General features: G+C 38.1%; 1 protein-coding gene and 1 pseudogene across 2 annotated transcripts in view; both read left to right on the top strand.

Annotated features, from left to right (window-relative positions):
• Nucleotides 1-248: 248 nt before the first annotated feature.
• LOC144634091 (polyunsaturated fatty acid 5-lipoxygenase-like) overlaps nucleotides 249-14,366 on the top strand; it is a 30,055-nt pseudogene continuing 15,937 nt past the window's right edge. The window contains exons 1-3 of the transcript XR_013567153.1: nucleotides 249-401; nucleotides 3,555-3,900; nucleotides 4,019-4,157. The product of XR_013567153.1 is annotated as a polyunsaturated fatty acid 5-lipoxygenase-like (transcript). The remainder of the gene's footprint in view (nucleotides 402-3,554; nucleotides 3,901-4,018; nucleotides 4,158-14,366) is intronic.
• Nucleotides 7,748-12,382, top strand: LOC144634092 (polyunsaturated fatty acid 5-lipoxygenase-like). The gene is made up of 5 exons (XM_078493042.1): nucleotides 7,748-8,938; nucleotides 9,666-9,772; nucleotides 10,466-10,568; nucleotides 11,045-11,263; nucleotides 11,961-12,382. Exons 1-5 carry the CDS (start codon nucleotides 8,624-8,626, stop codon nucleotides 12,192-12,194), a joined length of 978 nt encoding a protein of 325 aa, XP_078349168.1. The 5' UTR covers nucleotides 7,748-8,623; the 3' UTR covers nucleotides 12,195-12,382.

Genomic DNA, 14,366 nt, shown 5'->3' with positions numbered 1-14,366 from the left:
GTCAGTGTCATATGCGGTATCCCTGAAAGCCATAAATTGTCGAATTTTTCAACTACATATTTAAAAAAAGTGACTGTATTCCTGACCACTGTTAAACGCCATTAAGACGTGCATTTCCTAAATAGACGCTATTTGATAAAACAAAAAACATAAACAACAAAAACGTGATATTCATATGTAATCACTCAACCCACGCTCGGAAAAATTTCGGGTCCATTGATTTAAAACAATGAATGCACTTCGCTGCTCTATAGTTTGTTTTGAGCTCGCTTTAAACAGAGCAGAATTAGTTGACGCCCAACGAAAAGAAGCCGGCTCCACGGTAACTCTCTGTCAGCCACAAGCATGAAAGTTCTGGTGATACTAATTTCATTACTTGGAGGCTTAATAACAGCTTTAAGGTACAGCGTTTTCAGTTTTCAGATATTTTTTAGGAGTCAACAATGAAACTATTAATGATTACCACTTAAGCAAAGGTGGTGTAATTTGCTTCATGCCATGTAGAAACTCAAATGGCGTTGTGTGTTTGGCTTTTGCTGTCTTTCAAAATTAATATTATTGCAAAAATATTCGATTACTACGTGTGCTTTACATCCTCATGTGACAGTGAATTTGTTAATGATTTGAGCTATGGCCTGCGCCTCGTTCAATTCTTCAAAATTAAAATATTTAGCTGTTTAGTAAACATAAATATACTAGGCAGACAATGGCGGTGTCTCGTTATAGCTGTATGATAAAAGTTTTAATTTGTGTATGGAAGAGATTTCCAAAATGCTCGAATTGCTATCAATAACTTCACAAGTCACTCGCAAATGACATTTTAAACGGTTACTCGAACTGTATCTTGTACATATTGCCACTACAGTTAACGGTTGAGTTACTGAGCATTCGTTACTGAGCATTCGTTACTGAGCACACCTCGATACGGAATTTCTTATCACCACCCAAACGAACTACAAGATTATATTGAATTAAAAATTCGCACATAGGAAACGTTATGCAACGGCTATATATATTGAGTTAAGGATGTGCGTAAGTTTCGTCGTGATAATTAAGACCGATCAAGGTATTTGTTTATCAGTACGACAAACAAGTAAACTGAAAGTCCTGTAATCAATATCCATTACCGGAAGAACTGATAGTCAACACTATCTAGACAGGGGGGGGGGGGGGAGTACATGCCCGTGCTGACTTTGAATGCTTATAACTTTTTCAAGACTCCACCAAATGCTGCCAAACTTTGCGAGTTTATCAACAATTTATCTGAGAATAATTTTGTAAGGTAGTTTTTACGTCACCATGGCAACGGCATTTTGACAGGTATGTTTTCCCAAATTTGTAATTTTCGTGTTTGTATTAATGAAAAATAACTGAATGCAATTATTTTCACGCTTTTACGCTTTTAAGCCCGGTCTGAATAGTAAACCATTCTCACTCGTTCATTATCCCGCTCATTTTCCGGCGTGGATAAGATATGGGAAAAGATTGTGGCCGAGGCATGGATGAGAATAGGCTTAAAGTGCCACTATGATGAAATTTCCATCTTTCCTTTCGTTGCCGTTTTAAAATATTAACAAGTACTCTATATGCGAAGAAAAATTCCGTTTTTTGTTTTCTAATTAATCCCTTTTTTCTTTCCAGATATATTCAAGTTTTTAAAATATGCAAATTAGTAAAGTAATGACGTCATAGACTCAACCAAATTCTCATCGAGTATGAAGAAAACGATATCTCAGCCAATTTGTATTGGAAGTCTCTGATTCTTGCAAAAACACTCTGCTAGTTGTGTTTCATTAAATATCAGCTACCAGCTTTTTTCTTTGTCCCACGCTCGTGTCATGTAGAATAATTTCATCACTATTTATCACCGAGCTTAAAATCTACCATCTTTATTATTTACTACAAATTTGATGATTTCGACATTGCTGATCCTAGAAGTACGCAGGACGCGTGTCACTTATCAACCTAGTAAATGGCCTAGCTCACAGCGAGTCTCACGTAGCTCAGTTGGTTAGAGCGCCCAACCGGTATCTGGGAGGCCATGGGTTCGATTCCCGTTGGGGACTCAGATTTTTTCTTTGTCCCACGCTCGTGTCATGAAGAATAATTTCATCACTATCAGCTACCTGTTTGTCACTGAAGATTGATAATATAGAATTATATCGAAATATTACAAGTACACCAACGATTCCTTGCATTTATTGCCTGTATTATAGACACAACGCATTTACTCAATATGTCAACCTTTTAATAATACATTACATTCAGATTTCACGTCATATACAACGTTAACTTACGAATCCGGCGAAAGTCAGAACGTTGGAAACGGGAACTAAGATATCGTACTTGTTAGGGCAAGTATCAAATGCTTATTTACGCCTCTAAATGTTAAGAAGGTACGCAAAAAATTGGCGTCATTTGAAAAACATAATTTCAACAACTTCTTCAGGGGATAAATTTGTCAAGGGTTGAGTTTTTCCAGTCTGTATGTCATAAACAAATGTAGACGGATACCCGGTGTTCTTTTTTTGACAAATATTCATAACCAATTTATATTTTCTAGCCTTTTATACTTTTCCACAGTATTAAAATTTTTTATCGCCTCTTATCGTTTTTCCCCGTTTAAGGCTGTGGTTTAAACAGTCAAGAAAATGTACCTTATAAAGAAAAAATGTATATATTGTTCGGACGTACAAAGGGGGGGGGGGGGGAGGGGGTGGCATCCATTTTTTCCGAAATTTTGAAAAGAGGATTTACTCTACAATGCTGAAATTTTCAGTAGCTTTTTTTTTTATCCTGCAAAAAGTTTGATATGTCAACCATGTGCCCATGATATTTGACGTTGCCATGGTAACGTCATAATTTCAAGCAGGTCTGGCCAAATTCGTCATTTTAACATTTTTCTTTATTCTTTCCAGTTTTTTTAAACAGAATCCAACGTTATGATTATTTTTATCTTCCATAAGCATTCTGGCTTGATTTTGTATACATTTTCGTTATTTTGTGACTTTCCAAGAAAAAGGTGAAACCCAAGATGGCGGATCCAAGATGGCGGCTCTAATAACGTCACAGCCAACAAAAATTATGTCATCTTGTAGAGTAAGCGACGAGCTTTTTACTAAGTGCAAAATAATTTCGCTGTGCCTTAATAAAACGAAAGCTCTGGAGAGGGGTTCCATACATCCCCCTATACGCGGTACAGTGGTGAGGGTATGAATTTGCTTGTACGTCCGAGGGTTAATATTTCAGAGCCACATTAAATTTTCGAAAATTAAAGGTGGCTCTGAAACCGCTTCGAAGAATTTTTTTTCTATCTTTGCAAAAAGTTGTATCGTAACATACTGACCATAACTCAGTAATAAAAAAGGGAGTCACTGAGGTCGTTTTTGAGTTATCAGCACTTTGGCCCCTTGCTGCTAATGGAATGCTGCAATTTAACGAATGTTGAGGTATTTTATCAGAGTACACGTATTAGACACGCCAGTTTATATGTTTTACTTAATAGAACCTGCACATTAAAGTAATTTAAAAATATACCTGTCTCGCTGTTTAAGGTCTGCATCAGCCGCCGACTGTGAAGTCTCCCTTCCTCAGCATTCTAGTGGTGCGTGCACGGCCACCAGGAATGCTGTACTTGCTCAAAACAAGAAGACATTCACCTTAAAAGAGGCTTCGCATGGCTTCGTCCTGTTGAACATGACCATACCTGAGGTTGGAGCTGTTGCCCTGCAAGACCCGTTCACGAGATACTACACTTCAGCCTATGTAGGAATGACACAGGCAAACAATAAAATTTTAGAGCAGTACAACAACGCAACCTTTGGAAAAGAGATAACCGACATCATGGAATACCTTAAGATATCGGAGTTTTTTCAATCAGCTCCGGAGCCAGTTCTTGGGGTAAGATCAGTAAGGTCTATATTTCTCTCTCGCATCCTTGTGAACTTTCAATTTAAGTATGGTAGTTATAATTAATAAGAAAAGCATGGATTCGCTGATTAAGAACAATCATATTTAGGAATTCGTGAGGTCAGCATCTAGGAACGAGGCGTTCATTGACGACAAAACTGAATGGATCAGTGATAAGTTCTTCACTCAGCAGCGTTTGGCGGGTCCTAACCCCATGTCAATCAAAAGGGTGACTATACATGGAGAAGGTAGGAATGCTATCATAGTAATTGGTGGTGTCCCGTATCTTGTACCAAATGCTTAACGTGAATTAAAAGCAAACCAATGGATGTTCGCAGTGATGCGAGGACAGAAAAACGGTTGGCCACATGGAGGCCAGAAAGAAACAAAAATAAACAAAATAAACGGCTAAATAGTTTTGTCCTCCAGAAGAAGGCAGTATTGCCGAAACGTCGGGAATAGTTTTTTTGACTACAGCGTAGTATTTACATTTTTTTTTTTCATTTATACATTCAGCACCTACGCTGCGCAGGGTTTCAAATTTTTATCACTAAAAATAAACAAAGTCGGACAGAAAGGTAATAGTCAGGAAGCTTGACAGACAAACAGACAGACAGGCTGACGGTCAGATAGACAGTCAAGCTGACAGTCAGACAGATAGATAGACAGAGAGACCGACCGACCGACCGACCGACCGACCGACCGACCGACCGACCGACCGACCAACCGAATGTCGACTAGAGTCATGGTGATTATGGTGGAGGTGATTGTAATAGTGATGTTGCACAGTTTATCGACAAACCTTTTTAATTTGTCTTATAGAAGAGAAAAGATGTGCAGTAAAGACAACCGAAGGAAAATGCTGCGTTTTCCCGTTTAGATACCGTGGTAAACTTTACAATAAGTGTGCCACTGACAGAGATAACAAACTTTGGTGTGCAACTGCAGGAAGATACAGAAGAAACAGATGGGGATACTGTGAAGGTATTTTTGAAAAGTTCAACATTCAACCAACGTGGCGTTCAACTATTTCAATTGTTCATACCTGTATTTCATAAACCTTGATGCTTCAATACAGAAATATATGTTTCATAAATTGCTATTAAATTGTCACGATACCCATATATGTCATATGGGTGGAAGTCTTCGTTAAGGTATCTCTCGAGTCTCGACATCCGTAGATTAAAAGCTATCCTGCCAAGGTTTATCCAAAGTGATGCAAAGTTCTGCATAAGCACAGTTTATCCAACTGTAAAACGATTATAATCTCGTACCCAGATCTTCTCAACCCTCGGAGAGAACATCTGGTAAAGTCGGATTTTGCTCGCGTCAAATGTGTCAGAAATGTGACACACAACGCGACTACGCATGCTCGGCAATTTAGTAGATGAAAAGCTCACTTGGCCGCTGTAAATAGCTGATAAACTTCTTTTCCATACAAGGAAAGACAAGTAACACAATCTTGAAATAGAGTTGAGGAAGAAAAAAAAGCCGCCAGTCGTGTTTTTGCTGATAAATTAAAACACTCAAACCAGCAAGCTAGCTGTACGCGTCATGAGTACGTGTCAGATTTGCAAAGGGTTTTGCCCATCTTTTTACCCACTAATAAAGTCATTTTAAAACATTTTGTTCTAACAAGCTTGAACTACAAACTGTATCTTTAGTTTATTTGCATTAGTAACGTTCAAAGCACGACGCGTTTGTAGAAAAGCCTTTTTTCCTGCTACCTAACGCATGGTGCGCGCGTGCGAAACAAAGTTTGCATCATCCGCGCGCAAATGCTGAAGCTGTTTATCAACCAATCAGATTGGCGAATTGGACGCACTTAACCAGATGTGTACTACCGTGGTAAGTAGACATCTGGGTACGAGATTAAAACGATTATCCGGTCGACGTCAATCTTGAGGAATAAACCGAACTCTGACTGACAGTAAGTAAACTATATTCTTATGCACAAATTGAGCCATTCGATTTTTTGTCTTTCAGAAGAACAAGAAATGAAAGGTGGGTAATTAAAGCAATTTATACTCTGCCGATATGGCAAAAACACGCTTAACGTAATTATATGGAAGCATGAAAAGAAAACTACAAATTCAATGTGAACCCCAGCTAGAAGTAAAATTTTCACAAGCGCTTTATTATTATTTTCTATTTATAAAATAAAATGGCACAAACTTACAGATAAGAAAGGGAATAAGAAGCTATAAGCTTCTTTTGAGTTTTGGCTCACGTAAGGGATTTCACTCCATTTTCACTGTAGCATTGAGCTTTTCCCGCCTAAGCAGGTGATGGGAAAACCATCAAGGAGTGGACATCAAAATACGGGCCACATGATTCAGAAATTTCTGAAGCTTTTCAGTGAGACCTGCGTTACAAGTGACCTAAATAGATTTACAATAACTGAAGTGAGGCTGAACAAGGCTGTTATGCTTTGATGAAAAGCTTGCGATTTTGTATTCGTAAAGTTTTGCCTAAAGCCAAAGCAAGAGATTTCGTAGAATTATGACATCTGCTTTATGGGATGGTCATTTATATCTTAAGAAAGGCCATCCTAAAGTCTTGATAACGTTTGCATAGAGACAATCAATACGAACTCAGTTTATATCAAATGCAATATAAGCTTATTATCATTCTCTTAGGACCAGTAGGACTTGATTGGAACAAGTTGAAGGAAACACTGAATCCTGAATTTGACTGGGAAGCTGCCGTGCAAGCGGCTCTTAAGACTGATGATTCCTTGGAAGATGTATGTTATTGATTTATGACTGACTGACTGACTGACTGACTGACTGACCTTCTGACTTATAAGGAAAGATATAAGCAACACGCTTCTAAGTTGTTAATTCAATTACCTTTTTAGGCCATAAGACAGGGTCGCATCTATGCTCTCCGTTACGAGTTGTGCGACGACATGGACAGATCACCGGACCTTACAGATAGAGATCCTAAAAGGACCATGTGGAACTTTCTCTCTCCCATTGCTTTGTTTGCATCTGCGAAAGTTGGTCGTTTCAATGAACTTGTGCCCGTTGCCATACAAATGGACTTCAGACCAGGTAAATATCCAAAATATATTCATACCACTGTTGCAACTTATCTGTTTAGTGTATATGAGACGGAAATGTTTATCATTGCATCAAATTCATATAATCCATATGACACGGCCATATCGGTTCTAGGCCTGGTAGTTGAAAAAATCCTAGATATAGTCAGTTTCTTTAACGTCCTGGCGAGATGTATCGTTTGCGTTAAATTATTTTCGTACCCATAAAACGTCTATTTACCGGGGCACAGAGCACCCCGTAGATTTTTGTCCGGCCTGTCAATGTTTTAATCGAACCGCTTATCATCATCAGTTCTTTTACAGAGGTGGTGTTTCAACTCTGGATTTCGTAAAACCAAACAAGACAGACTTTCGATCGGTGACATTTTAAATACTTTCACCATCTCGCTCAGGGCTTCTTTTCATCCATACAGGAGTGCGATAAATGGGAACCGCTGAATTTTTGAAAAAAAAAACATGCAATAAACTAGAATCCCTTCCAGGGGAAATAAAAATTCTCCTAACCATTTGATGCTATACAAAATTATACTAATATCTTTAAATAACATAAAGGCTTTAACATACCTTACGTTGTTTCACGTGAAGTATGTATGTTTTCTCATTACTTTTTTGTGTGTTCCTTACCTGAAATTAATTGTGTTTTTGCCAGATTCAGCCGTTTACACCCCCAATGATGGAGACAACTGGATGCTTGCCAAACTCAATGTTCAAATCACGGACTTAGGATATTCTCAAATTGCGGAGCACCTCGCTAGGGTAACTGAAAAAAAAAACTGTTAACTGAAGTACAAGGCAAATTATTGTCGAGAAAATGCATGCAGGTGTTCGTCGGTTTTTAGTTAAACATAGGTGCATTTCATTCATAATTATTTTCCCGGCAAAACAGGTTGGCAAAAAAATTTTACTGTAATTTTGTTTTACTGACATCTATCATCATCAATACCCCACAGCAACAAAATCTTGATGTTTTGCCATTGCTTGGCTTTGCGTCAAAATTAGTTATTATATATTTTATAAAATACTATTCTTAAACCTGATTCTGCACTTACAAATGCGATATTTAAACCCCTTTATGTGACTTATTGACGTGGTCTATGCCTGTCCCGATTGTGTTCGCAAAATGCTGGAAAGTTGCTCACTGGAATGCCAAAAAGTTGCTAAAGAAACAATTGCCAGAAATACAAAAAAGTTGATTTCTAAATTTCTTGATATTTTTAAATTAACGTTATTAAAAAGCTTTATTTTTCGTTCTTCTCAATAATTGCTAACATCGGTCAAGAAAAAAAGCGTGAAACTTAGCTTTAAACAGTTGCACAAAAATATTTAAGAATACTCTGAAGTCTAACTGACTGAAAAAACTTTGTCAATTGACAGTTTATGTGTTCAAAAGGTTGATAAACATTCGACAAATTCGCATAAATTGAAGTTTTCTATGTAATCGTTGACGTTTTCGTGCTTGAAATGTGCTTTAAACCCTATATTTCGCTCAAAAGGTACTCAGAAAGGCAAAACTTGCTCGAGGTTGCTAGAACCGCAAAAAGTTGCTTCAAACGTCCTCCAAACGGAAAACTTTGCTCAAAAGCTGCCGTGCACAATCGGGACAGGCCTAGTCCATAGTTCGAAAGCTAAACTTACCAAGCCGCTGTTCTTATGACCGTTGCATGTCAGGTAAACTTTGAATTATTTTTTTATCTTGACAACTCGTTCCAGGTCCATTATTTCATCGAGCCATTCTGTGTCTCCTTAAAACGGACCTTGCCTCCCGTACATCCACTCAACCAAATGCTCAAGTATCACTGCCGAGAGGTGATTGTCCCCAACACGTTTGGAAGTCCTGTCCTACTTGGAGACACAGGGCTTGCTACTTTGTTGTTCGCATATGGAAGCCAGGGATCGCAGAGACTTCTGCAAGATATCCATCCACTTACAACATGGGAAGTGACAGATTATAGAAAGAACATCAAAGTGAGTTGTAGCGGTGTCTTGAGTGAGTAGTTTCAAGTACACATTGCATTGCTAATAAAAAAAACGTTCCAACGCCTAACGTTTACGATGTGAGAAGCAATTTAATACAGTGGAACCCCGATATAACGATATGCCAAGGGAGCAGTAAATTTATATCGTTATATCGAGGAATCGTTATATCGAAGTTCCTGATATAACGATATGGCCGTAAAATGACCGAAAATATCGTTATATCGGGGTAAACCAAACATATACTTTTTTACTGGATGAAGAGGCTTAGAATACAGTGTCATTGTCGTATATCAATTCGTTCAAAAGACTTACAAAGCTGTTGTCAGAAACGTTAAAGATAACCTTTTTGGTGTTCTGTTATTGAATTAAATTCAATATTTTGCTTTAATTGTGACTGTGAACTGAGAATATCGTTATATCGGGGAAGATTTTACGTTCGGTTCGCTAAATTTTCATCCTTGTATCGGGAATATCGTTATATCGAAGATCGTTATATCGGGGTTCTGTCCCATACATTTTACTGTAACTTTTGCTGGGACATAGAATATTCATCGTTATATCGGGAATATCGTTATATCGAGGATCGTTATATCGGGGTTCCACTGTAACCCAAATTCCAGATAACGCATATACCTGGAATATTTTTTGACTTTTTAGTTTACATTTTTTTTAATGCTACTGTGTATAGAACTTTATGTCGATTTTATTTCACCAGGACCGCGGACTAGATGACAGGAAGCTGCTGCCCTACTTCCCTTTCCGAGATGATGGTTTAAAAATCTTGGAAGTTATCGAACACATGGTGAAAGATTACGTTAACCTGTAAGTGTAACACACTTTTCTTTCCAAAGTGATTCAGAAGCCGCGTCTTCGAACTTCACGGCAAAGCTAAGGCCCATGTTTCAAATATATAAATGCTTAGAGTGGAATAAATAGCCATAGTTTTTTAGTATTTTCTTTTATTTTAACCCTTTTTTGTTATGTTCCCGTATTAGTGGGGGAGGTTTTTTCTATCTATCTATCTATCTATCTATCTAGTGGGGGAGTTTTTTTCTATCTATCTATCTATCTATCTATCTATCTATCTATCTATCTATCTATCTATCTATCTATCTATCTATCTATCTATCTATCTATCTATCTATCTATCTATCTATCTATCTGTCTGTCTGTCTGTCTGTCTGTCTGTCTGTCTGTCTGTCTGTCTGTCTGTCTGTCTATCTATCTATCTAATAACGCATACCCCTTTGAGTTACGTGGCAACAGAGTTTAGTGTGTGAACGCGTCTTCTGTTCAGTACGTATGGGCAGATCGTTGATGACGTTACTGTTTATTACAGAAATTCATCCGATATTTCAACAGATTCCATTTTGTTGCCACGCCAGGTTAAATCGAAAAAGATCGTCGCCAAAACAAGGAAACTCTCAAACTTTTTTGAAAACGTTCAAACCAAAACAAATTTGAACTGCAACTTTGAATTCAGTTTTCAAGACCAAGAGGTATGATATTTTTTAGATATTATAAAGAGGATCAAGACGTGAAAGAAGATGTGGAGCTTCAGGCTTATCTCAATGAAGTTTCATTAGATGGAACTGGACCAAACGGAGGCATTGGAATGGTAAGTGTGAAGAATGAAGATAGACAAACTTATCCCCAATACACAACAGTGATGCGTAATTTACATAAAATTTCTCTCTTTTACAATGACTTAATTCTAGTGAGCCTGTTTTAGGGGCCTGACTTGGTCATTCGCCGCCAAGTTGTCGATCAATCACCAAAGAAGAAGTTCCTTAAGCTAACTAACAACCTGCACGTTTTCTTAGCCCTAAACTGATATTATTCTTTTGACTTCTTAACAGCATAAAATTCATTTAAAGCAATTAAAAAAATTATCTTATATCGCTGATGCGATATGTTGGTTGCATACGATTGTAAGGCATGTTTAGTTTGTGTGATTCTTGAGTCAATAACGTGCCACCTCTGACAAATTAAAAATTTGCCTGTGAGAAAAGGGTTAAAATTTAGGCCTTTCTATTCTTTTTGGATCAGAATATTCCTTAATGGCTTTAATTTAATTCTTTTTCTCTTTCATAGATTCAAGGTTTGCCTGCTGCTATTGATTCAAAGGAAGAGCTCTGTGAGATTTTGTGTCGCATCATTTCCCACGTGACAATCTATCACGCCTCTGTTAACTATTTGGTGACAGACTACCCCGAATACATTTCAAACCAACCAACTAAGCTGTACAATGACACCCGAGTGGAAGATGGAGAGTTCTCTGTTTTCCGTCTTCCTAACAGGCTGACAACTGCGGTAAGTTAAACTTAATTATTTTTTGGATTAGAAGAGAAGCTGGAGATTTGTGGCGGGGGGAGTGGTAGGGGGGGGGGGGGGTCTTCGACTGTAAAGCAAGACAGGGGAGCAGGGATGACCCAGTGGTGAGAGCGCTCGCCTCCCACATATGTGGCCCGGGTTCAATTCCGGCCCGGTGCCATGTGTGGGTTGCGTTTGTTGTTGGTTCTCGCTTTGCTCTGAGGGTTTTTCTCCGGGTTCTCCGGTTTTTTTCCCTCCTGAAAAACCAACAATTTCCAAAATCGAATTCGACCTGGATAGGGGACCCGTATGAAAGCCAGCAAGAACTGATGTGGCTTCCTCTGTATATAAATATAGCAATTTTACAGGTCGTTATACCTGCCATGGTACATTGTTAACTGTGCTGCTAAAAAATTTCCCCTTAAACCAAGCTTTAACAATACCTACTTTTTGTGCCCCTATAATTTTTCGAGCCATTGAACATTCGTAATTTTTATATTTGGCGTAAATTCGACAGTCGCCACGAGTTTGCCTTTAGCACTCATTTAACCAAGTTTTAGTTTGCCCGGCAATGCTGTCATTCGACCCACTACTTTTAAAGAGCCAGTTTTCTTACTCTTGTCTTAAAATGAAGAATATTTTTTTAATGGAAAAATGAGAAAAATAAAAACATAACCAATCTTATTTTTTCCTGCAGATTCAGTCTTCTGGCTTCAATTCCCTTGGCAGTTTCCGCTTCGATACTTTGTTTGATTACGGAAACGAACTTCAAGACATCAATGCTGTGAACCTCGTCAATGGTTACTATAGTTACCTAATGCATGTTGTTCAGCCTCGCATGCAAGAGGAGAACCGGAAACGGAAGGCGAGAGGTCAGCTGACCTATCCATATTTTATTCCAAGATGGCTGCCGAATGGAATCCAGACTTAAGAAGGCTTAGTTAGCCACAATTCCATGTCACATAGGTGATATAAAGGGCGTGGTTTCAATTCTTCTTTACATTTTAAAATGTATTCTTAAAATAAGTGTGAATCTGCAAATAGTTGCCAAAAAGTTATGCGGTGTTTCGTGTTATGCAGTGAAGCTTACATAATCACATTAAAGGTGAATTTGACATTGTGGTATGTGTGCAAGTGTTTTATTTTTTTGCAGGACGAATCTCGCCCTTTTCTGTTCTGATGTCTCTATCAGATAAATGGGTTTTTGAAAAAGTTTAATGCTCAGTCAAAATTCCCCAAAAAGGTAAAACATGGGGCCGAAGCGATGTCAAAGAAGTGCAGATTGTTTTGTAGTCCTTGATCGGAAAAGCATTAAACCGTTAATACAGATAAAAATATACACATCTGCCCGATATTCTTGTTTGCAAGATAAACCTTGCTCTCGTTTTTGTTTTAGACAGTTCCCTTTTATTCTACTAAGTTGCGTGCCATTCGAATTCTGAGTCACGGTTGTTATGCATGGGTTTCCTAGGGAATGGGAAAAATGTCGTTTATAGAGTTAAGATTTTATTTGCCTCTCCAAAAATAGTTTTTCAGGGTAAATTACAATGAAATATTAAAACTGTACAGCTAAAAAATAAAATCATTCTAAATATTATAAAGGGTTTCGTTTAAAAGGGTTCTATGTATCAATAAAATTCTTCCAAGCGCGACGTTTTATAGCATCCTTAAAAAATACTCAAACTATTTACATCTGTTAGAGTCAGAGGTAGCTCGTTCCAAAGTCGAGCAGCTCTGTTTTGAATAGCGGGACATCCAACTTGTTTCTGTGTCTTGTATTGATAGAATGGACGTCAGATCTAACAATAAATTTGCTGCGCAGATATGCTGGGGCTTGTCCGTGCAAACATTTATAAGCCATTACAGCGTCTCTGACTTCAAGCTGCCAAGCAACCGGCATCCAATGGAGTTGCTTTAACGTAGGGGTGATGTGATCAAATTTCCTTGTTCCGGTGCCAACCCTAGCCGCAAAGTTTCTGAAGTTTTGCACTTTCTGAAGTCGAGCAATGTTTTTTTTGTTGTACTAGCCCAAACTGATGAACAATAAAACATCATTTTTGCTGAAAACCAGAGAATTGATGGTGGTTATTAGCGTTGGTTTAATTTATCAAATAGATGTTTTACACGGTTTATTTGACACAAGCTAGCAGTACATTTGGACAGTTGAGAGAGTTGTTTGGTTTCTTAAGTGTGCTGATTGCCCATCTCCTCTATTCGATGAAATACATTTCCGTTCTACTATAGAAGCTAAAAAAATACAGTATAATAAGGTAACGCTTTGTATTCAAAGTGCCTGTATTTTCTCTCTACTTGCAAGGTAGGCCTCTATGTGGGTTCCTACCTTAAGATTTACAACAGCAAGCAACGAAATCATCTCTATATTGTAAAATTCATTAATAATTCAAAAGGAACGGATACAATGAGAAGAGTCACTACTCAGGTTCTATGAATGCGCTGTAAATCTCAATACAGAATATACATTTTCTATTTTTGATTCAAAATGGCACCGATCTATTGCATCAATTTACTGTTTTGAAGCTTATAGAAACAAGTCCGTTACAATATTCGCGTCTGATAAATTTAAATATTTACATTGGCTCGCCTTCGGCTCGTCGATCATTGTAAATACCCATACAGATCGGCCGCCCATATTGTATCTATCACTTATCAAACATTCAATAGACCTTGTTACGGTTTCGACGCCATCTTGGCGGGTAGGCAACGCCGTTAAAAATTACAGTGGTTGTAGAAGAATCCGATGAAAATAAATTTGTTTGCTTTACGATTCATTTGGGCGGAGTGCCCCTCGGCAAAGGGTAGGCAGGGAAAGGGGCAAAGGGTAGGTGGGGAACGGGGAGGGGGTGTTGATTGATTGTGTAGGTCTAGCACTTGCGATGAAAACATCATTTGGGCCAAGACGCTTCTGTTAACAGTGTTTAGTACAGCTGTATTGACCAATTTTCAGTTGTATTGTTGATGGTGGCAAACAAGTTGCTCAAAGTTTAAAGGTATCGTCACTCCAAAACCCGATCAAGCTACCTTAAACAGACCAGAATTAGTCAATCGACACCCAACGAAATTAAAACAACTTCAAGGTGTAGTG

The sequence above is a fragment of the Oculina patagonica genome, chromosome 12 (genome assembly GCF_052425735.1).
Source record: "Oculina patagonica isolate OP01 chromosome 12, crgOcupat, whole genome shotgun sequence".
Lineage (NCBI taxonomy): Eukaryota > Metazoa > Cnidaria > Anthozoa > Scleractinia > Oculinidae > Oculina > Oculina patagonica.
This window is presented reverse-complemented; position numbering and strand designations above follow the sequence as displayed.

Coding starts and splice junctions, on each gene's coding strand:
- LOC144634092 (XM_078493042.1), top strand. CDS start 8,624: ATGACCGTTGCATGTCAGGTAAACTTTGAATTATTTTTTTATCTTGAC. Junction 8,939..9,665: donor ATTATAGAAAGAACATCAAA/GTGAGTTGTAGC, acceptor TTATTTCACCAG/GACCGCGGACTAGATGACAG. Junction 10,569..11,044: donor CAAACGGAGGCATTGGAATG/GTAAGTGTGAAG, acceptor TCTCTTTCATAG/ATTCAAGGTTTGCCTGCTGC.